The 23,821-nt window shown below is 45.3% G+C and overlaps 2 protein-coding genes across 7 annotated transcripts in view; one reads left to right on the top strand and one right to left on the bottom strand.

Moving 5' to 3' along the window:
- The window catches only part of LOC142463447 (uncharacterized), a 9,281-nt gene extending 2,384 nt beyond the window's left edge, over positions 1-6,897 (bottom strand). The window contains exons 1-6 of one of the 6 annotated variants that reach the window (XM_075566217.1): positions 6,701-6,897; positions 5,769-5,923; positions 5,361-5,454; positions 1,931-2,090; positions 1,768-1,835; positions 792-929 (exon numbers count right to left, since the gene is read on the bottom strand). In XM_075566217.1, the coding sequence (XP_075422332.1) occupies positions 1,795-1,835; positions 1,931-2,090; positions 5,361-5,454; positions 5,769-5,923; positions 6,701-6,853 (603 nt within the window). In that variant the 5' untranslated portion in view covers positions 6,854-6,897 and the 3' untranslated portion in view covers positions 792-929; positions 1,768-1,794. Of the gene's footprint in view, positions 1-776; positions 930-1,767; positions 1,836-1,930; positions 2,091-5,360; positions 5,455-5,768; positions 5,924-6,257; positions 6,376-6,700 lie in introns of those variants that run through there. The other 5 variants (XM_075566213.1, XM_075566211.1, XM_075566212.1 and 2 more) reach the window with 5 other exon arrangements.
- A 666-nt stretch (positions 6,898-7,563) lies between these two features.
- Positions 7,564-23,263, top strand: STUB1 (STIP1 homology and U-box containing protein 1). The gene is made up of 7 exons (XM_075566210.1): positions 7,564-8,875; positions 9,399-9,597; positions 16,970-17,135; positions 18,900-18,987; positions 19,735-19,791; positions 20,207-20,323; positions 21,513-23,263. The coding sequence occupies exons 1-7, from the start codon at positions 8,693-8,695 to the stop codon at positions 21,636-21,638; spliced, it is 936 nt and encodes a 311-aa protein (XP_075422325.1). The 5' UTR covers positions 7,564-8,692; the 3' UTR covers positions 21,639-23,263.
- Positions 23,264-23,821: the final 558 nt, after the last annotated feature.

A 23,821-nucleotide genomic window follows, 5' to 3' on the forward strand; every position in this document is an offset into this window, starting at 1 on the left:
TAAATCCTTATTCCAAAGGGTTTACAAGCCACGATTTCAGAGGAAGGTAACGTGCCTTGCTTAAGGATAAATGGAGCATCTTAACTTGAAGATCAGCACATTTAACCACTATACCAGGCCTCCACCTGAACACCCAATATCTGTGTAATCCTGTTTCTTACAGATGCTTCGTCACATGTCCTGACTTTCCCGATCATCTTTTCAACACTAGTTCTTTTGCCCTCCTCCCTTCTCTCCAAACTCTCCTTTTTTAAATTCCAATACCTTTATCTTGCTACTTGTTACCTCTCTGCCCTCTCCCATCCATTCTCACTGCCATCTCTCATCGTTCCTTTTTCCTCCAGATCATTTCCCCTCTATCCTCTCCTATTTCTTTTTGCTTATTGTCGAGCCTTCGCGTTCCTCATCATTGCGCTCTCTTATATCCCTCCTTAGTTTTTATTTACTCTGGCATTACTCATATTATCCTACTTGTACCATTCCCCCATCTCCATTCCCCCTCACTCCCCTTCTCCTTATATACCCGGCTCTATTCCTCCTCTATCTTTACCCTCATCTTCTTTCCTCTCACGCTTATCCTCATCTTTTCCGTCCTCTCTCTTTCCCACTTTCTCCCCTCCTCCCCCGAAGAGGATAGAAAACGGGAGGGAGTAGGGATAGCTCCCTCTCCCCCCCCCCTGCTTGTTTGTTTTCCATCCTCATCTCCTTTTACTGCACCCGTTCTATCCCCTATCTTTACGCTCCATCATAACCACGTGTCTCTTTCCTTCTCTCACCTTTGCTTAGTGCCACGGCTTTCCTGCACAGTTCCTCCAGGTAGCGCAGGTAATGTTTCAGGGTGTACTGCACGGGGGTTAGACCTGGGATACTCTCCACCGTTTCATCGGCCATAAACGCTGTAACGTCGGGGGCTCCTACAGCCAGCACCGCTGAGGGGAGAGGGCAGATAATGCTATGTTGGCATCTCCCCTACAGGGGTTAAGGGTTCAGCCCAACCTAGGCCCAATGTCAACCAATGACACTGATAACTTAATGGATTACAGGTAACCTTTGTCCAAGTTCACACATTGAGACAAAGTTTGCTCTTTTTTTGATGTTGCTGCAAAACAAAATGGTGACTTTTGTGAGTTTGCCAAGTCTTGTAATCCAGGCTCTGATATAGGGTTTCTGCTGAAGTGGAGGTGAGACAGAGAGACTTCCAGAGACTCTCACACACACACACACAACACGTGTGGACAGAAACCTATAAAACACACCGAGATAAATTAATATAAATAGAAGCAAATAAGACAATGAGCAGATTTCCCAGGTATCTCCGGTACAGCCACATGTTGTTTAGAGGAGTGGTTTGGGAGGCACATAAGTCAATTGGTACCCTCTCCTCACAAAGCTCGATTCCAGGCTTGGCGACACCGATTTATCAGTGGAAATGTGTATTTTTTTCTGAAAACGTCGGCTCATTTTCCAATAGTGCAAAATGTCCGGGCTTTAGAGAAACTCAAATACGTTAAAAAAAATTTGCATAACATTTTTGGACACATTGCCACATTTGCAGTTACAGGGTCAGTCTCTCCCAGGACCAAATTGAAATAATTCACAGCAAATAGGAACCCATTGCCCCACCTAGTCTGCCTATGCTGGAAAACCTCAGAACCTATGGGATCCTTGGCTTTCTTTCATACTTAGGCTCGCCCTCCGTCTATCCCAAGGATTTCTGCATTCCCTTATTGACTCCACCACACTTGTTTTTGTGAAGTACCGCCTTACCTCTCCAGAGCCTCCCTCCCTCCAGCTTCATATCACAACCTCTTGTTCTAGCACTTCTCTTTCTGAAACTAAAGGGTTAAACAATGTGTGCGTTGGGCCCATAATTGGTTGGCGCAGCCAGGCTGGCTTCCACTTCACAAGCCGGGTCTAACCGCTCTCTTACCTGAAGCAGTGGCAGGGCCGATGCCCTTCAGCTGGCACAGCTCGGTGATGGCGGCTGATACATCGGGCAGGAGCTGGAAGGCTTTGCGAGTACAGCTCTCCACACCACCTTCGGCATTAGCGGACACCAGCTGCTGCAACCGAGGGCGAAACTTCCCCCTCTGGCCAATCAGAATACAGGAAAGTCAGCTGACTGATCCACATGTCTAGACCTATGGTTGCCTTCTTACTCTTCTAGTCTTACTCACTGGGTGAGTTTCACACTCACTGGAAAACTTTCACTCAATTTGTTACCTACAGAGGTCATTTAGAGACGAATGGAATCTCTCTTGATAAAGTGCTTACCTAATGAGACAGAGCCTAAACTTAAGTTTTATTTGGATCTAAATAAAGTAGCATCTTGGTTTGAGATTAGTGTGGATCATGCAAGGTAGTATCCAGGCTTCAAACAAAGTCTACATCTAAACAAGGTAGTATCTTGTTTTGAGATTAGTCTGGATCAAGACAAGGTAGCATTTTGTCTCGAGTTTAATCTGGATCCAAACACAGCAGTGCCTAAATTAGAGTAGTGCCTTGCTCCATACAGGTCTTGATTCCATTGGATCCAAACAAGTCAGTGTCTAGGTGAGAACTCAGCCAGGCTCCTAATGATGCAGTGATCTTAGTTTGAATTCACATGAGCCTAAAATAGCCTACAGCTACCTACCAGTCATGGTCTATGTTTTATCCTACTATTAATACACGAGAAATAAGAACACGTCTAGGGTTAAGCATTGTTAGGAGCCAAACAACTCTGTGTCTAGGATTGAGCCCAATAGGCATCAAGCTTTTATAGATCCACACTAATCCGTGTCTGGGTTTAAGTATAGCCTGGATCCTAAATGAGGAACCGTCTAGGTTGTAGGCTGGCTTAATCCTCAGAAGATTGGTCTGGATCCACCAAACTAGTATCTACAGTTGAGACTATTTGGATATCTCCACCATACACAGACTTCAATATAATATAATATAATATATATATATATATATATATATATATATATATATACTAGCTGTGAGCCCCGGCGTTGCCCGGGATGTTTGTGGTGTGGGGGTGGCATTTGGGTGGCTGGGTGGGGAGTGGTCCACGCGGCCCATGGCGGTGTGCGGTGGTACTGCTGCTGTGGCTGTACTGATGGTGATTGTATCGGGGTGGTGATTTGGGAGGGTTTGGTGCTGATGTGGGGGTGCGGATGTGCCGATGGGGGAGGTGCGAAGGTGGCGATGGGGGCCGGGAATGGCGGTGTGCTGGGGGAGCAGGGGATACCGCACGCATGTGTGTGTATATATGTGTGTGTGTGTGTGTGTGTACGCACATGTGTGTGTGTGTGTACGTGTGTGTGTATACGTGTGTGTATACATGTGTGTGTGTGTGTGTGTACGTATACGTATACGTGTGTGTGTTTGTGTCTATACGTGTGTGTGTGTGTGTCTATACATGTGTGTGTATACGTGTGTGTGTGTGTATACGTGTGTGTGTGTGTGTATCCATGTGTGTGTGTATACACGTGTGTGTGTGTGTGTGTGTGTGTGTGTGTGTGTACATGTGTATGTGTATACGTATACATGTGTGAATACATATATACATATATTTGTGTGTGTTTGTGTGTTGGAGGAGGGACGGACGGATGGATCAGGCTGGAGAGGAGGGAATGTGTGTGTGGGGGGGAGATGCTTAAGTTACAGCATACAGCCGGCAGCAGCTCCCTCCTGCCCAGCTGCAGCCATCTGCTAAGGGGGGGGGATCGGACGGGAGCCGGACAGAGAGCACAGAGGGCATGTGGGGGGTCCCTCCTGCAGGGCGGGAGACCCCCGCTGCAGCCCTCCGCCTCGAGGTGAGGCGGCAGTGCCGAGGAGGCTGGGGTTTGCTGAGAGGGGGGTTGAGGGGGTGAGGCGGTGTGTGAGGGAGAGCACAGGGGAAGGGTGAGAGCCGGGGAGAGGGTGAGAGCCGAGGGAAGGGAGCGGTGTGTGTGAGGGTGAGAGCCGGGGAAAGGGAGCGGCCTGTGGGAGGTGAGAGCGCCGGGGAAGGGTTGAGAGCGCTGGGGAAGGGAGCGGCCTGTGGGAGGTGAGAGCGCCGGGGAAGGGAGCGGCCTGTGGGAGGTGAGAGCGCCGGGGAAGGGAGCGGCCTGTGGGAGGTGAGAGCGCCGGGGAAGGGAGCGGCCTGTGGGAGGTGAGAGCGCCGGGGAAAGGAGCGGCCTGTGGGAGGTGAGAGCGCCGGGGAAGGGAGGTGAGAGCGCCGGGGAAAGGAGCGGCCTGTGGGAGGTGAGAGCGCCGGGGAAGGGAGCGGCCGGTGGGAGGTGAGAGCGCCGGGGAAGGGAGCGGCCTGTGGGAGGTGAGAGCGCCGGGGAAGGGAGCGGCCTGTGGGAAGTGAGAGCGCCGGGGAAGGGAGCGGCCTGTGGGAGGTGAGAGCGCCGGGGAAGGGAGCGGCCTGTGGGAGGTGAGAGCGCCGGGGAAGGGAGCGGCCTGTGGGAGGTGAGAGCGCCGGGGAAGGGAGCGGCCTGTGGGAGGTGAGAGCAGGAGAGAGCGTGCTCTGGGGGGCCAATGAGAGCCATGGGGGGGCGGGACACAGGGGGTGCAGACACACCGGCCAATGAGAGCCGTACCGACGGACCAAGCAAATGGTCTCCAGACACTCACAAACAAGATTTTCGATTATATAGATATAGATTCACATTTCTTTAATTTGTAATCATCATTGGTGTGGAAAGCACAAAGTTTAGCAGGACCTAAGCCCTTTTTTTCCCACGTACAGTATCAAAGGCGTTTGATCCCCAAAACATTGTGCTGTCCAAACCAATGTTGATCTACAAAGAAAAGCAATCTGAAGTACGTTTAATATTATACTGACGTCTGTCTGATGCAGATATCCAAATCGTTTACCTACATGAACTTATTGGCAGACAAGTAGTACCTCGTGCGATCTCAAGCCGGTACCAGTAGCGTAGATACCAAGACATTTTATCCAGGAGAGAGTGCAACAGTGAACAACATACTAATCGGACTAGTGTCTGGACTTGATTGGTCTGAGACTTCACAAGCTTAGTCTGAATCCACTAAAATTGTGTCTAGACTTGAGACTGGTCTAATTCTCACAAGATAAGTCTTGATCCACCAAGCGTTCATTTGAAAAATATGCTACTAAGGTCTCCAAAGCTTGTGTACAAACATCTATAAAAAAACTTTCATCTTGGACGATAAGGTATTACGATCTGTACTAAACCTACATGTCCCAAAGACCAATACGGCTACTACAACTTTGCTCTATGGAGGTATATTAAATCTTTGATAAGGTAAAAAAAACCAAGTCTCCACTTCTAATAACAGGAAAGGTATGTATGTATTTATATATATATATATATATATATATATATGTATATATATATGTCCCTCACCGTCAGTTTCCACTCCATTAGTTTTACCAGCTCTTCCTGGGTTAGGTATTTCTCAGAGCGAGCAGTGACGCAGGCAGGCAGCTCCTCCTGGTACCTGTAAGTAATGGGACCAAAGGTATGTAATATGGACAGTGCTCTGCTATGGGAGGACGTCACTCTATACCCAGCACTGCTGGGGAAGGATTGGGTGGAAGAGGTCATGCTGTAAGCAGCACTCCTGGTGAAGAATGGAGGGGAGGAAGGTCATACTGTAACCTGCACTGCGAAGATGGGTAGGGGAGGTCCCATTGTGACAGGGCAACACTGGGAAAAGGGGAGGTCACAATGTGATGGGGCACCGCTGAGGTGGCTGGCGGAGTAGGGGTCACGGTGATGGGGCACCGGTCGGGAAGGAGGGGTCACACTCACCATCTGTCTAGCACTGGTAGTCTCTTTTGCTTCTCTCCCTTCACTGTGATCACATCCCAGTAAATATCAGACACTCGCAGCCACACGTTAGGATCCTCGCACAGGAAGAGACCTGAAGTCAGCACCATCTTACTTGGCTGGACCGAGAAACAGCACTGCAAATACAGGGCGTGAGAAACAATGAGACTTGGAGGTTCTGGATCAAGTAATAGCATAATGAAAATGTGCTCTTTTTCACAGAAAATTCACAGTGGCGCCTGTATGAAAATGTTATCAACTTAACCTATATGAAATATACATGTAAACAGCAAAATAAATCTAATAAAAGCATATTTTTTAAAGAGAAACCAAATGTTGCATCAATAAAACACAAGTAATATTTTAAAAAAAATTACACCATTTATTATTTTTAGATGCCGAATCTGTCAGAAGGATATTTGATATGATTCCGTTTTTTAATTCATTTTAAATAAAACTGCAAAGGTTTACGTGTATAGAATTGGTATACAGTAGGGCCCCACTTCTTGGCGATTCACCAACCCTGCGGTACCGAGAGGGGGCCCGCCATGTCTGCGCATGTGCAGAAGGGGCAGCTGTCGAGTTTGCGCATGCGCAGAACGGGGGGGGACTGCAAGTCTGCACATGCGCAGAAGGGTAGGAGACGCCGAAAATCGCTAGTTTCGCTTTGCGGCGGCAGCGCCATGGAACGGAACCCGCCGTATGATCGGGCCCTACTTTCTTGAAAACGATACGATTGCTTTAATCTAATCTAAATTCTCTTAAACAATTTGTAAAATGTTCTAATTATGTTGGAAAGTATATATGTTTGCAGCTCATAACACGTGCACTATGCGCTTTACAAAAGGACTGACAAGTAAATACTTTTAAGATTACTTTAATTGTATTTACTGTTCCTAAGAAAAAAATATTACATATCGTGATGTAATCCTTTTCCGTTGCTTATTACGTGGATCCCATGACTGTACTGTGATAGATCCACCCTGTCCCTCCACCAGATCCCACCTGGAAACCAACCAGCTCTTACGCAGACATGAGCTGTACTCCCGCCAGGTAGAGCTACACATGGGCGGAGGTTTGCGTTCCAAGCCTCAGTTTCAACAAAATGAGGGAGGGATGGGTTTGTATTTCAAGCCTCGGTTTGGAAAACAAATCCCGCCATCTGATTGGCAGTCTGAGTGGTGTTTGCGTTACAAGCCTCGGTTTGAAAGAAAGCCCCGCCCGCCTACAACGGTGCAGATCTGTAGAAAGTGGTTGGTACGCGCTCAGACTGGGGAGGAGAAGCGGAGTGCTGCAGCCCCTCCCATACTGGGCCATTTGCTGGGAGGCAGACCGGAAGTTCCGGTTGGTGTCAGGAGCTGGCCGTGTGGAGGGTTTCTGAGCTATCCAGCCCGGAGCATTGGCCTATCCCGGGGAGGGGGAAGAGGAGGAGGGTGTGTGTGTGAGGAGTGGTGTGAGGAGGGAAGAGGGGGTGTGAGGAGGGAAGAGGGGGTGTGAGGAGGGAAGAGGGGGTGTGAGGAGGGAAGAGGGGGTGTGAGGAGGGAAGAGGGGGTGTGAGGAGGGAAGAGGGGGTGTGAGGAGGGAAGAGGGGGTGTGAGGAGGGAAGAAGGGGTGTGAGGAGGGAAGAAGGGGTGTGAGGAGGAGGGAGGTGGGTGAGTGAGAGGAGGTTGAGTGAGGAGGGAAGAGGGGGTGTGAGGAGGGAAGAGGGGGTGTGAGGAGGGAAGAGGGGGTGTGAGGAGGGAAGAGGAGGAGGGAGGAGGGTGAGTGAGAGGAGGGAGGAGGGTGAGTGAGAGGAGGGTGAGTGAGGAGGGAAGAGGGGGTGTGAGGAGGGCACTGGCTGTGTGCGCAGTGTGAGGAGGTTCTTGGGTATTAGAGCTGTGTGGGATATAAAAGGACATTATAGGGGATTGTGTTGGTGTATTGGGATCTAGGACTTTTTAGTGAATTATTGGTACACTAACGGGGATCTGTGGTCATCATAGGGTTTGTTGACATTAAGGTGGTGTAGGGGTTTGTTGACATAGGGCGAGGTGGTACATACATCTTAACTGCTGTAGGGGGACTCTAGACATGAATATTATTATCTTATACTGGAGACCCTATAGCAAACAGGTGTGTTGTCCAACTTTTTGTCATGCTAATAGAAATTTGACATAGTAGAGTTTCTTGATCTTTTAAGAAACGCCTGTGGTATTGGTTAGTCCCTTTTTGTTGTAGGTGTTTAGGGTTTCTAAAGATCTGATGTGTCTTGGCATACACTAGTATTATTTAGTATATTCAGGACAATATTAACAGTGTTGATCAAAAAAGAGAATTTTGATCAGAAAGGCAACCCTTTATACACAGCACTCTAATCATATGTAGTATATTCAGGACAAACAAGAAAAGCGGGTTGAGTGCCTTTGTATAATTGAAGTGTCATTTAACGGGTGTTTTGATGCTCACTTGGTTAAAGCAATCCCAGATATATTTGTTTATGTATGAGTATTAGAGTGGATCTTGGTATTGAAGTGTGTGAAGGAATAAATGTTTTGGTATAGTAGAATACGTTTGTCTGGGCCACTTAGTGTTTAAAAGGTGGCTACTAGATCATAGTTATAAAGGGTTATTAAAGCGTGTTTAGAATCATTTTGAATTTGTTGGTGTATTTAATGATAATGGTATATTAAGAGTTTTGAAATATTAGGGTTGTTTGTTTAGTGTAGAGATACTAACACGTGAACCAGATAATTTGGTAAGTATCCAGCTTTTATTACAAATCTGATTCGTGTTACATATTTGGGGAAACCCCACAATTACTTGAACCAAGGGATCCCCTATTGATGTAGGGGTCCCTTATCACAGCGAAATTGGGGGTGACACCAAGCATTCCGAGAATTGGAGGGGTGGCTCCTGGAGGCCCCGGGATGAAGGGGAAAGAGGACGGTGGGAGTGGAGGAGGACGCCCTTCCGGGGTGGGTGGGGGCCCAGGTGGGATAGGCGGGAGCCCCGAGAAGAGCGTCAGCGCTCAGGAACTGAAAGAACAAGGCAACAGGCTGTTCGTGGCCCGGAAATACCAGGAGGCAGTGTCCTGTTATGGCAAAGCCATTGTGAGTATTTCCCACACTTCTCTAGAGTGGCATAAGTATAGAATTTAGTTTGATTAATTCGACAACATTGATGTGCTAAAAGCAAAGATTTGACTGCTTTTTGTTCCATTTGAAATGACAATTTAGCATTTCGTATGACTTCTGAACAGGGGAGGGTTTGACAACCAAATGTTTTCTATAGCCCAGCCTGTCTTATCAGAGAGTCAATAAAGCTAATAATGAGAGGGATGCTCTCTGTGAAAATTATTGTTGAACACAGTGACAGACAATGGAGCAGTCAGTGAAATAAAGCTGTCGTGACCATCTTACCATGTTTACAAGCTAATAATAAATGGAATGTAAATTACCTAGATATAACCCCTTAAACATGTCACTGCCATTAGCACATTTTGGTTCTAGGAGGAATTTCTGCTTTAAAGGGTCATTCCTGTCTAGGACAAAAGTGATCTAAAGCCAAGGACTTTAAGCATGGGTACATGTTTGGGCACCTATAACCACTGGCTTATCACCCTCCTTCTTCTAGAATCGGAACCCCTCCATTGCAGTGTATTATACCAATCGTGCTCTGTGCTACTTGAAGATGCAGCAGCTGGACAAGGCACTGGCAGACTGCAAGCACGCATTGGAACTGGACTGTCAGTCTGTGAAGGCACACTTCTTCCTGGGGCAGTGCCAGATGGAACTAGAGAACTACGACGAGGCAATTGGCAACCTGCAAAGAGGTAAGCGGGCAGCCTACACTAGCCCTTTCACTAAGGAGATAGACACACATTGGGCACAGCTGTGTTCTCCTATGCCCCTGCTCGGTGAAGGGCAGTGGGGAAGCAACATAAAGGGGTTGTCCCTTGACATCGAAGGACATGGCCAAGCTGTAAAGAGAGTCAGATGTCTCCATCTGGTCACTCTCCGCTAATGAGGTTCTGATATATAGAAATAACGTGTGACGTTCTCGGTCTCTCAAGTGCGGGAGTGGTTCATGTTGCAGGAGACTGTTGCTGTTTTCGATACCAGAAAAGAGAACGTATTCCTTACGGTAATTTTCTTTTCCTGGAATCGGATCATGGTTGTGATATGTATGGGTAGCTCCGCCCATCAGTCTTGTGTAGGACAAAAAAAAACACTTCTGCAGGTATCCTATAAAAGGCTCCTCCTCTCATCTGTAGTCCGTTTTAGGATTTCCCCAATCTAAAAACAACCTCTTGCTTATCTCAATAACAGGGAAGGGAAAATACTTGCCGCCATTAACCGATTTCGGTAAGGAATACATTTTCTCTTTTCCCGTTCATGGCGGTGACACATGGGATATACCCAAGCAGTCATAATGAGTGGGGTTGGAAATAATGTGATACCTGAGACTGTGGAAAACACAGATGCCATTAATCATGTTGTCCTTTTTATTGTATCGCCGCTTGTAACAGCCTCTGTCCAAAGCTTGCGTCAACCGAGGACTGGATGTGAAGTCGATTATGCTTTATTAATGCGTAGAGATGACCACACTGCTGTCTTACACAGCTCAGAGGGAGATGCTTGTGCTCTGAGAGCCTACAACGTAGCTATTGCTGTGGTTGAGTGAGCTCTCAACCCCTCAGGAACTTCTCTCCCTGTATGTGTCTTGGATACAAGTGGTGATCCAATGAGCAGTAGTCACCTCTGATGCTGCCTGCCCCTTTCGGGTACCTTGTGGAAGGACGAACAGCCTATCCGACTTACTGAAGTTCAGCACTCGCTTTAGATAATGCTTCATACATCTTATCACATCAGGTTTTGTGTAGCTGTTCTTCCTTTGGGTTCTTTGGTTGATGAACAATAAAAGGCAGGGCAATCTCTTGGTTTAGATGAAACACAGACACTACTTTAGGTAGGAAATGTGTCGCAGGTCTTAGAACTGTGTTGTCCTGATGTATAACATGGAATCATCACCAGACTACCATACCAGCGCCTCAACACCACACGTCCCATAGGCCGGGAAGTGTACCGAAAAGCTCCAAAGAAAATGTGGTCGAACCAGGTTGCGCAAGATCTCTTGCCGCTCCACTTCACAGTAGCCGAAGCCCAAAAAGCCGCCCTAAATCGAGATCGATGGCGCGGAATCACTGGAGACGTATTGAACATCCTGCCGCTGGCCTCCAAACCCAGATGTGATTATGGGAAGCACGAGCACCCTGATCATCAATATTACACGTCTGCGGTCTCTTCTGGCACCCCACGCGTTTCACTGGATCGCCCAGTTTCATCAGCATCCGGGTATTCAGACCGGGAGGTGCGGAGGCCAGCCAATCGCAAGGTTACCGGGAGGTGAGACGCGCAAACACCTGTGGACGCGAGCGGGGGGTGAACGCTGTAGGCTGATAATCCCAGATGGCATCTATTCCGTGCCTGATAACCACTTGCGTGCCTGTTGTATGACACCATGTGAGTGTATATATGCTTTTACTTACCTTCCTGATAAATTGTTTATAAGTCTACGCTATTGGGGCTTTTATTTCTTTCATTCAAAAGGTTCCCACACACCCAGAGGTGCTGGTCATTGATTACCTCTAATGGAAATGCTTAAAAGAACAGATTGTGAGTACACAGTCTATAGGTTACACTGAAAATTCACTGATTTATTTTGTGTTTTTTATATTTTTTATTCACATGTCTGCGTTATCCAAATGTTGGGTGAAGTGGTTAGGGCATTGTTGGAGTGGGTGTGCATTGTTGGAGGGGTGGAGGGGTGTGCACTCAGGTCTGGGGAATATTGGCTCAAAAAACTGAGTCTTTGTTTATCCCAGTCTCTGAGGCGCCTATCTCTGCGGGAGGTATCGGGCCGGCCCCGGGAACCGTTGTTGGGTATTAGCCCAGTCGGCAAGATCCCTATTGGTCGATTTGAATTTCCTTCTCCGCTTAATCCCGCCCCTGTGGACTGTCCTATAAGCATGGTGACCGCCCACGGCCCGGATTGGTCCATCCCTGGCCTTGCTCGGTGATTGGTTGGCCCCCCGTCTTCCATGCTTTCCTCTCGAGACGGAGAATCTATGTAAAGCGATAGTCAAGTGGCCTATACTCCAAATTATATCGCTCCCGTGTAACCCCTGTTTTGGCGATTTTGTGCCTTTTTAATCTTGTATTGTGCATGTTGACTCCAGTCGAAATAAATTGTTTTATTTGATTCCTTCGTGCTGACTGGTGTTTGCGATCCCGGTGTAATAGTCCTGGTGTCACGTGACAATGTTCTGTCGTGGGAGATAAATTGCTGTCCATTTGTCCAGGTAAACCTCGGCCCAGTTTATGAAGGCTGCCGTTACCTGCATTAATCTTTTGCTTCTCGTTCCTTCTAGTCTCTGTATATACTTTACTGCCGTACAACAGTCTGATTTTGTTCAGACGCGTCGACAGTGTAAATATTTTTGAATCGCATTTAAGGCCTCCTTGACTGCTTTCTGCTCTAGATAATTGGCGTGAGATGGTTTTTATTGAGCTGGCCAATTCCCTTGTGCTGCTCTGTCACCTAGGGGAGCTCCCCAGCCTGTAATTCTTGCATCTGTTGTAATAACCACCGGAGTGGTGAGTGATAGCGAAACTCTGGTGTCCTGATACAATGCGCTCTCTTGCCATAAATCTTTTGAATCTCCATTCCAGGGACATAGAAAATTGTGCCTCCTATGAAATCTTGCCCCTCTTGCTACCTCGAGGGTAGTCGTCTTCTTTCCTGATAGGTTCATACTTTCTGTTTTCTGAAATGTTCTTAACCTGTCTGTCAGGTCCTGAATGTTTTCCTGTGGTAGTACAACTCCTCCTTGTTTTAAACATCCCCAGGTGCCCGGTTGACTGTCCACCCGTCACTTTCAGTAACTGCAAGACTGCTGTAATATGTCTGAAGCCGATTCCTGTCTCTGGCTCTTATAAGCAAGTCGTAGGTAAAGATAGACTTCTATACCCTGTTTTTCTGCTGCCAATCGTGTGATCAGCACCTTGTGTAAACATCCTTGGGGATGGAGCTAGTCCGAAGGGTAGCGCTGTGTACTGAAAGTGATTTTGTTTTCTACAGCGAATCTCAAAAACCTTTGATGCTGTCTTACCACGGGAGTGTGTACAGTAAATAAGCATCTTTAAGATCAATGGAAGCTAACCAGTCAGCCTTTTTTACTGTCTGTATAATAGATCGTAGGCACTTCATCCTAAATTTGGTCACCCTTAGGAATATGTTGACCCTTCTTAAATCTTCTTTACTAAAAAGTGTTGAGTATACACTTTGGAAAATAAAAATATATATATTTTTATTTTCCATTCTCTCTGGGGTCCAGATCTGAAGCCTGGCAGGATCTGGATACAGGACTAAGAACAGGGTAAAGCATGTCTGGAGCAGGATTAAAGTAAGGACTGGAGAAACGCAGACTAAAGGAAAGAACTTTGTTTTTATTAATTTAGGCATGAACAGTGGTCAAACAAAAACAAGGACAGGGGACAAAACGTGAACAAGAATTAGTAACTGCGGCAACAAAACCTGCTCCAGCCAGGTAGGAAGTTTGTTGAGAAGCCAAGAGTTCTGTGGTCAATCGGCACAGCTGACGGCTAAGAGCTACTTGAAAGAAGCAATCCTTGTGCGTGAGTCCTGACAGAAGTTGAAGGATCCACCTATCCTTTATCGTTTGAAGCCAATCTTCCTCCTCTGGGAACTGTTGGACTAACCTAATTTCAGAAGGGTCTTTCTCTAAATGAAGCTCCTCTACCTCTGGAGCCCTGAAAAAGGCTAATCTGACCAGACTTCTCCAAGTCGTTTGTCTTGAAAAAGGTCTTCCAAGACGATTAAGAGCTTGCATCTCTCTAGAATTCATCCTGTTAGGCTGATATCCTTAGTAATAGGGGCTTCTAAATCTGCTCTCCTGTGGAAGGAAATAAGTTTTTCCTTCTGACACTTTGGAGATTATATTGTTCAATCTCTTGCTGAACGGGAATTCCTCTTCGAAAGGTTACATCCATGGCACCATAGGGCTCTCCCAGCGGCTACTGATAAAGCCATACAGTAGATCTTGATGTTAGTCGAACTGCGTCGAAAGATGCTTCTGCCATATAATCTGCGGTTAATTTTATCTTGGCCAATGCTTTAAGATTCCAGTTCTCTTAACCCTTTTCTCAAGCGCATCCTCAATATTTGCAATTTCTAATCTTCTGTCCATTACGTCTTTGAACGAGATGTTATGTACCTGGAGTGTTCTCCTTGCTATCCTGGTAATTGCCGCATCAACCTTTGACGGTGTCTCCTGTGTTTTTGCATCTTTATCTAAAAAGGGGTACATCTTATGAAATTTCATGGGGGGGAAAACATCTTCTTGTCTGGCTGGATCCACTCTGTCTACCATAACTGTAACACTTTATGGAGAGGAAACACTCTTATTTTCTTCTACGTCTCTAAAGCGTCTATCGCTTTGGGAATTTTCTCTCTTATCTACCATCTCCAATGCCTCTCATACTGTCATAATTAACAGCGCTTCCAACTCCATGTCAAACAGTGCATCTTCCTCTTGAAAATCTTCCTGATCAGACGAGTCCAATGCTCCTCTTCAGACAATATATGAACTTCTGATTCCTCCGATGAAGAACCTCTTCTTGTCCAGACTTGTCTGTGGCCGTGACCTTTTCAAAGGTCCCTTATTTGCGTGTGATACTACATTCTTCACCGTCTGCGCCACTGTGTCCTTCATCCACTGAAGAAAAGTATTCATTTGATCCGGAGCCTGGACTGCTGCATTCCTCCCACAATTTCTTCCCCTCTGGTGCTGACTTGTCGCATGCTGCCCAGATCTTTTGCTTCTTGATGGTGTTCTTGTGATGCAATTCTCCCAAGGGAAACGTTGATATTCCCTCTGCAGAGTTACTGCATAACGTAAACACCTGTTTGCTCTGTTTGAATATGCTTTGAGCTAGTACTCGCTGACTGTTTTGGCAGTGATCCCTTGGCAGTATTGCTCACCATAGTTGCAGCATACACTTGGTCTCTTTCAGAGCTCACCTGCAGCACTGTACTGCTTTTAGTTTGGTGCTTTTATAGTCCCCACAAGCCTCCATTAAGCCATTACTTCTGGTGCTCAATCTCTCGTCCGGTTTAGCGCATTTACATTTTGGCGCAACATCACGTGCGCTTTTCCTCATCGGGTCTATCCCGCTGCGCTCTGAAGCGCCTCTGGAGTCCGTCCTGCTCGCTCCAGATAGCCGTCATGGGAAATCGGCGGCTGAGAGAACTACTCTGCGGCTAAATTACCCTGATAGTAGGGTGAGTAACCAAAACAAAAAGAACATGCTGCAGGTGAGAGGGGCAGCATTTTAGAAGTGGTTGTTTTTTTTTTCTCTCCTAATCAAGACTGATGGGCGGACCTCCCCATACGTGTCTCAGCCATGAACGGGAAAATCGTAATCTTGCCGAGCACACAAAATGCAAAAACAAATAAGAAAATGGTTAAAACCATGAAAAAGAAACGGTGCCTCCAGCTAGTAGGAGGATGTCTCAAAACACCAGTAATTGTGAAAACAAATCGCTGAAATCTGGGTATATGGATATCAATCTAAACAATCTTTATTAAGTCACATTTAAAATAATGACGCTGTTTGCCAGCATGGACCTTCATCAGAGCAAAACAGTCACTATCTCACAATTTACATCCTCACCTCGACCTGGCGTTCGGAAGTCGCGTGATGCAAATGACGACTGCGGTGCGCCAAACTTATCCACGGCCGCACCAAGTCGCCAACCACGCTCCCAGATAAGCAAGACCCGGTCACCCAGCAACAAAAAACCTCTCATACCAAACAGACCAAAGACACAAATAAATGAACCCAAGATGTTGTATGAAGCAAAGCACGAGAATCATATTCCCTATCCAGAGTATATGTGAATAAAACACAAAGCAAAAATATATTTATGTCCAGCTTGTATGTGTAACGGATGAATCAGATTGCTCGCCTATAATGGGAAGTCCTACACAGAAGCAGGTGCAAAAGGGTAGACTATATGGAACAGAGCAGAACAGACCCCAAAGAGAGGGTCAAAAGAACCCCATAATCATGCACTCAATGCCAAACATAGTTATTAAAGTCGCCAACGGCCATCTGGTCAATATCCTAATATAGGACACTGTAACTACAAGGGAGGCTGAAAATATAAAGCACAAAATCTTTATTGCATAAATAAGATATAACACTCAAAGGTTAAAAATTAAATCAATAAAAATCCTCATCAGAGTAGTGAGGGCTCAGAAATATAGTTAATTCAGAGTGAATTTCTGATATTAAATCCTCACGGAGCTGCGTAGGGTTAATCAAATAAGTATTCGCCGTCCTATAGATTAAATCAGGAGTATACCTATAGCAGTGATAAAATGGCTCAAGTATAAGTGGTGATAATGTATAATGCCTAGCTATTGGCCAGATGTTGCATACAAGGGCCCCTAGTATCAAAGCCACGCAGTGGATATCTAACTAGACATAAATACTCACAAGTGCTAATACATGGCGATGTAATATTCCAAGTGGATTGTAATTAACCATGCTAGGTTAGCGACGTTTCGACCAACCAATCTTTTTCAAGTGGTGAGTGGCTTTGGTCGAAACGTCGCTAAGTTTTTGGCTTATTAAATAAGCATTTAGAAACATCCGCAGTGCCTTGTGTTATTCTTATATCACCATCTGTAACCTCACCATAGTTGGTAAAACAAATGTACAGTGGCCTGGATAAGAGCACTGTGTAAATGTTGTAATAAAATAAATGAACTGACTTCAATTTTTTTTTCAAAACATTCATTTTTCGCTGAATTTTGACCAGTTCATTATCTCGCTGACATCCGCTGTTACAATAGCAATCTTAGTTGTCGTAATGAGTGTGCCAATGGCATGTGCCAGTTTAACCTCACAGGCAGGCACACTTTGAGCAACTAATATCTCCACAATACAACTGCAGGATGTAAAAAGGGGTGGGGTTGGTAAAAACTGCAGCAAAAGAGCTATGTAATGTGTAAAAGAAAGCAGGTATTTATTTCTCATGGCGAGTAGAGGATTGCTGCTTTTAAATCGGTTTGTACGCTCTTTGTTGCCATCATGTCTCTCGGTCCCTGCTTTCAGCGTATAACCTGGCCAAGGAGCAGCGGCTGAACTTCGGAGACGACATTCCCAGTGCCCTGAGGATCGCCAAGAAGAAACGCTGGAACACCATGGAGGAGAGGAGAATCAATCAGGAGAACGAGCTGCACGCCTATCTCACCAGGCTCATATTGGCAGAGAAAGAGAGGTGGGTCTGGGGCAGGCAGGGCTAGCGCACCCTACGTGGTTTGGGACTTCTCAAAATAGCAACGAGGATGAGTTGCTACTCCTCAGCCTGCATTCAACCTGCTTAAATCAACAACTTCAAGTCAATCCTTTCATCGTGCATATATTCTCTCATTGTAAGGCACAGCAGGAAATATGCACTGAGCCCCTTGTCAAGCACAGTGAGTAAGACCGGTTTTGTCACGTCTATGCATGTTAATACTTAATGACGTTGGGCTTAGCAAGTCCAATAATGGAAAGTCTGGTGACAAAACACCTTTTTGGATGCAAAGCAAGCACAGTGGAAACATTCCCCTGGACACCAACAGGAAATGTTAACAATATACTAGCACACAATTCAATAAATAAACTTGGTCCATGTATCAACGTAGATAAAAATGTTGAAACGCACAGCTCTTTTTTTGGAGGGCGGATGGAGCGGAGCTGTGGCGTATATATGAACAGTTTCTTACATCTGAGGGCGTATTTTAGACTGATGCCACTGAAGATGTGTAGGATTTTAGGGGCAAATAAAAGGCAATAAGAGTGGTGCAAAAATGCAGACTGTGATGCATTTTATAATCTGTGCACCATGTAACTATTCCTGATAACGCCTAGAGCAAGCTAAGGCAGGCGGCAAAATTGGAGCAAAATGCTTTGATATACAGGTGCAGGGTGAAAAATGCCCTGGTTTTGCTCCAAAATTGCCTTGATACATAGACCCTCTTATTTTATTTCAGTATTAAGGGGCCATCACATATCTCAAAATAGTGTTTTAGATGTGAAAAAAGCAATACGCACCCAGAATCAATGTATACGTATACATCAATCAATCAATCCATCAATCAATGTATACGTGTATCCAAAATAGAAACGTTGCAATAATAATCATTTAGCGAATGATGGAAGGCTATGCTAAAAAAACATCGGAAACAATGTAATATAAATCAAGAAAATTCCATAGGATTCTGCTAAAAAGCATGTAAGATACTGCTCTTCATCATGTAATGAGGTGTACGTTTCCCTAACTTCTGTATCCATAAATACTCCATCTGCCTCAACAGTCTTTGTTGCCCATATTTGTTGGTGGTTCAACCCTATAAAAAATGAATTGGAAACTTTAAACTGACTATGGCCTGTGAGTTTAAAATGTCTGGCCACTGGGTGTTCTCGCAAGGCCTTTGTATCCCTACATATGCCCTTTTGACCGGGCGTATGGTCTCACCCACATATTGCATACCACATGGACATTTAAGAGCATTGATGACAGTCTGAGTTACATGTGTTAAAATGTCCAATGTAAATGAGCCTGCCTGTACGTGGATGGTAAAGTACATTCCCTTTGAGTAAACTGGGATAGAAGGGAAACTAGGATAGGTACCTTTTTTTTTTTTTAATCAATACGGTAGGTAGGGGTGTCACTGCTTTGATTTGCTTGTCTCAGAGATTTTTGGAATACCTGTATGAAAGTAATGGCGGGTCCTGTCGTATTGGTTTATGGATTGGGTTACTGTTCAAGATGGGCCAGAGTATTCAAATATTTCCCTTGATGGCCCTTGACATTTTATTATAGGTGGAGACAACAGCATTGAATATTCAATCTATGCGTTTTTTATATGAGAAGCCATATCACGGAATATGTTGGCGCCATACAAATAAGCGCCAACAATCCGTTGAACTAGCTGCACGCCTGTCTCTTCTTTAGTAGATGTGGTTAAACATCCCTGGCTTTCTAATTCCTCCACAGAGAGGTGGAAGAAACAAAGAGAAAACAGCAGGAAGAAAACGTGGAGAACAGGAGCCGGGCGCAGCTGTCCAGTGTGGCTTCCAAACACGTAAGCAGACGGGGGATCTGAGATCGAGGCCTGTAACATACTATATGCATCCTTTACACAGTAACTTTAGTTACATTCAGGGCCTTGGCAAGTCTAGGTGTCAGGACTATACACTGATATGGGAAAGTACATTGTAATAAGCCACCCCCCTGTAGTCTCTCTAGGATAAATACTGGGGCACTGTTTCTTGCATCATTTTTTCCCCCACAAATCATTAAAGGGTTAATTTTGCTTCATCAAATGAAGGTTCACGAGTACATAGTTACATAGTAGATGATGTGGTTGAAAAAACTACATATGTCAATAGCATTCAACCTATGGTTAATTTACAGTATATTGATCCAGAGGAAGGCAAACAAAAAATTCCATTAAAACATCCAATGATCTCTCAAGTGGAAAAAAAATAAATTCCTTCCTGACACCAAGAATTGGCAATCAGATTACATCCCTATGATTTATAGGACTCTGAATTTCTCCATCTTTCAAGTTATTTCCTCAATCAGTCAGTGACTGAGGCTGGAATTGGACCTAATCGCTATTGTGTCCAGTACAAACACCTTTTAAAGAATGTTTTTAAAAAAGGACTGGCATAATGGTTAACCGTAAACCAGCTTTTGAGGTCCCGAGACTGGTATTAATGATGACGGACCAGGAGTTCTAAGGGCTGAGGTGTCGGGGGCTGTGTTCGCAACTATGCTTTGCTGCTTACAGTCTTTTATATAAGGATTTGCTTCCATCATTCTACAGGACAAGTATCTGTCTGACATGGATGAGCTCTTCTCTCAAGTGGATGAGAAGCGAAAGGTGAGTGTGGGAAACCACAGTTACCCATCTTGTAAAGTGTGTGTGTGTGTTACAAGTTGTTCACTGTGCTCTGTATAGTTTTGGGAATGCAGAATTCGTTTTGTTTGTGCATATTTGTGCTCTCCTATGTTTTGTCTTGCGGTTCATTTCTTTTCCTCTGCCTGTGAATGTTCATGTACAGTATGTTCCTTACTTGGTGTGTTAGTAATTTGTCGTTGATGTGAATTTAGTCTGTAGTTTTGTCAATATTCCATCTATCTTTGCTTGTCATGTGGTTGATTGCAGTGATGAGTGCTTGTAGGTCTAATAATGACTGTTGTATGTAGACCGATCTTGTGCTACATTTTTGTTTTTTGTGTAGTGTGTAATTACATGCAAAGGATATCTTGACCCTAGACTTTTTCCATCTCTGTAGAAAAGAGACATCCCAGATTACCTGTGTGGCAAGATCAGTTTTGAGCTGATGAGAGAACCATGTATAACTCCCAGCGGCATCACCTACGACAGGAAGGACATAGAGGAACATCTCCAGGTAACAGCTGCGAGGAGCATGAGAGAGAGGGTGTTGGAAAGCATTAGGCCGCGGCCATAGTAGAACGCGTTGGCTTCCGCGCTCCGATTCCCCGGCGTCGCACTTGCAAAACAAACTTGTTTGTATCACAAACTCCCTGTAGCGCATGTGCACGCGCGCGCACTATGCGCATATGCATTGGGGTCCTAGTGTTTGTTTCGGTGCGAGCTACGTAGCTCGTGCCGTATCCTGCACTATGGACGTGGCCTTAAGCATTGTTTGGAAGCAATGTGTACAGTATCTCGCCAACACTTTTTTGCCTTGACCTGGATACATTGGAGAAGCCTTTATGTCCCATGTGTTGCTTCTGTTTTTTGTGTCTCTGTCATCCTGTCATGTAAACATAGAAGATAACAGTAGTTGAAGGCCCTCCCTTGATACCCTCCCCCCCCCCCTTGATGTTTTATACAATGCAGCTGTAGACAGTACATCATCTTTGGTTTGTCCCAATTATTTTTGATGATTATACAGTAGAGATGACCTATATCACATAGGTTGCAGACACAGGTAATAATAAGACTATTCTATTGGAATGGGCAGAGACCTTTTTGTTAGATGCACAGTTGCTTAAAGCAGAAATCCACCCTACTCCGTTTTTACAGAATCAGTACTTGGCAGGTCCCATGAAGCTGAACAACACTATTTAGACACATCGTACACAATTGGGTACAATTTGTCTATATTAGTCCGCGCTTATAGTGCCGGCGACGTCGCGTCAAAACAAATGTATTGACGCCGTTGCAAGCCCTTATAGTAGGCGCGGGGCGAGGGCTTTGTCGCGATCGCTGGAAGTCACTTCAATTTGCTTTTTCCTGCGACCGCACGCAGCGTGACTATAAGCGCGGCCTTACTGTGAGGGGTATCACACGGCTTGACCCTGCAGTTAACGTGGCACTGCCACTCCGGACGTAGGGCTATAGTTACTAGAGCTTGGCACCACTTTGTAAATATGACCCATAGTCTCTTGTCTCCGTCGCCCTGTGTTGGGAGGCAACATCTGAATGTTGTGCTTTTTATTAGAAGGTGTAACAAGTTATGTTGCTATTTACCAATTTGTTTTTTTACCAGGCTATTTAATCTCTAGTATGTAATTGTGGGAGCGTTTCATTTATGTATATTATCTGACATTTATGATTATCTTGTTCTACAGAGAGTAGGCCATTTTGACCCTGTGACCCGAAGCACTTTGACCCAAGACCAGCTGATCCCCAATCTGGCCATGAAAGAAGTTATTGATGCCTTCATATCAGAGAATGGCTGGGTGGAGGAGTACTGAGGTGATGGATGATATCAGAGGTTCTGGGATTGTGGTGAGTCAGTACCAGATCTCGGGCCACCAACTGCATCACAGACTGCGCCTGTCCAGCCTCATGCCTTACTCCAGAATTTAGAGTGCTGTCTGATGGAGAAACACATCCTCTTACAAGGAATACTCTATTCTCGAAACAAAGAACCAGAAGCAGATGTGAGATTCAATGCCACATAGATGCATAGACATGCTTCTTACTCAATTTATTTTCCGATACACTAGTTCTCCAATACCCTCTGAATTAAAGTTCTAAGGAAGCTGCCACCAGCTCGTAACTCTACGTGTTCCTTCCTTCTGTAGTGGAAGATGTCAGCTGTCAAATTACTACATCCTTTCATCTGCCCCTTGAAACTGAGGCTCCAATGGTGATTTTCAGATCTGAAGAGCTACTCAAGGGGCACCAGAACAGTGATGTCAACACCACCATTGTAGCATGAAAGCTGCAAGGTTACCGTGTGACCCATAGCGTCCTAAGAGCGTAGCACTGCTTGTGGAAAATCTGCAATTCTGTTATACATATGTCACGATGGACGAGACATTCCTTTCTGATTTTTGTAAATTGTACATAATTTAAAAAGACGCTTAACGAGGAGAGGTGGCTTAGAGCAGAACCAAAGGACTCCTCTCATGAGAAGACACTTGGTAGCAGACTATGCCACCTTTTTTCTCCGCCTCCATGTCCTGTGTATTTTAACTTGGCTTCAGTGTTTAGCATTGAACTAAAAACCAGCAGTTTTTAGATCTTGGGAGTGAAGCTTGTGTGAAATTGTCTCCATTTGATCGTTCGCTTATGTGCTCAGGATTTTACTGCTGAAACTGTTAAATCTAAAGTTGGACAGTAGCTGCTTTGTTTGTGTGCAGAATCCTTGGTGATCATCTGTATCCTCTGCTTTGGCCTTTGGGGATTTTGACACGTGAAGAACTTCAGCACTTGTGCCCTGTCCTTGAAATATCCTCCATTGGCAAATAGACAAGTGAGAGTTCTGTAGAACTCTGTCTTGGCCAGAAAATTCCAGCAGATCCACCACTGAACCTTGGGGAGAAACCTGCTCAGCATTCATCCAGCATAGAGCCATGAAGATTACACTCTGCTGCTCCTTCTAAACACAACAGCACTTGTCCAAGATTGTGAATGGCAAGCCTTTCTTTTGAGATGTCGTGTGTGGCCAATTCGCAGACACAAGCTGCATGAGGCCATATACCGTCAGATAATCCATTGAACCTTGCAAAGAAGAGTATGGCTTCACAACTAACTCCCGCAATGCCCATGGTCTTTCAACTCCTGCTGGAGAGACCTGGAAGACTATATTGTAGACCTCTGACAACTGTCTGTTGATTTTCAACCAACATGCATTAACACCTACTGTAACTTTTTGTCATTGATGAACAGCATAGACTTTCAGAAGGGTTGCCTTTTCCCCCTAGCCCAGTTTCCCTCCTCCTGAACTCTTCCCTCTGTATATTGTTGATATGTTTACCCAGTGTCGCCATGAGGCGACAACTACAAAATACTCGTCTCCAGCAACGGCAGGAGTGGGGCAGTCCCTCCGTGAATGCAAATGTTGTGCACACATTAAAGAAGTTATGCAGTTTCTCAGTTTCTGCGTTACTTTATGCAAGTGACAGATTCATTGTGTACATCAGCCTAGTGACTAGACGTAATGCCCTGTAACATTGTGTGTGGCTTTAGATGTAGAGAGAGAGCATTGTGTTACTAGTTATTGAACCCACTTTGAATTAGTCTCGCCTGCCTATGTGGAGACGCAGAAAGTCTTCGCCAATTCAGATGTTGTGAACGGAGAAGAGGAAAACAATCCAACATATCCAGAAATGTGTGGCTGAGTAAAGATGTAATACTGGTAACGTCTGCAGAATGGAGGGGGTGAGTGGATTCACATGCAGTAGCGGAGTTGACAATGTTGTGAATAAAGATATGGAAAGATAACTGGTGTACTTGTATACATCTTTACATTGCACAGTCTGCTTTAAAGGATAATCGTCTGTAGCATAATCCTGCAATACTTTCATTCCATCAGTGAGGAGGATCCCACAGAGAAAACAACCACGGTCTGTGTCTGCCTTCCCGGCATCGCTGGGATGTTCACCAAATATAAACTAGATTTAAGAGCGATTGCTTACTGCATATACAT

The sequence above is a fragment of the Ascaphus truei genome, chromosome 11 (genome assembly GCF_040206685.1).
Source record: "Ascaphus truei isolate aAscTru1 chromosome 11, aAscTru1.hap1, whole genome shotgun sequence".
Taxonomy (NCBI): Eukaryota; Metazoa; Chordata; class Amphibia; order Anura; family Ascaphidae; genus Ascaphus; species Ascaphus truei.

Excerpts from the sequence above, each read along its gene's own strand:
- STUB1 (XM_075566210.1), top strand. The coding sequence starts at position 8,693 with ATGAAGGGGAAAGAGGACGGTGGGAGTGGAGGAGGACGCCCTTCCGGG. Across the intron at positions 9,598-16,969 it reads AATTGGCAACCTGCAAAGAG|CGTATAACCTGGCCAAGGAG; the intron begins GTAAGCGGGCAG and ends CCCTGCTTTCAG. Across the intron at positions 17,136-18,899 it reads ATATTGGCAGAGAAAGAGAG|AGAGGTGGAAGAAACAAAGA; the intron begins GTGGGTCTGGGG and ends ATTCCTCCACAG.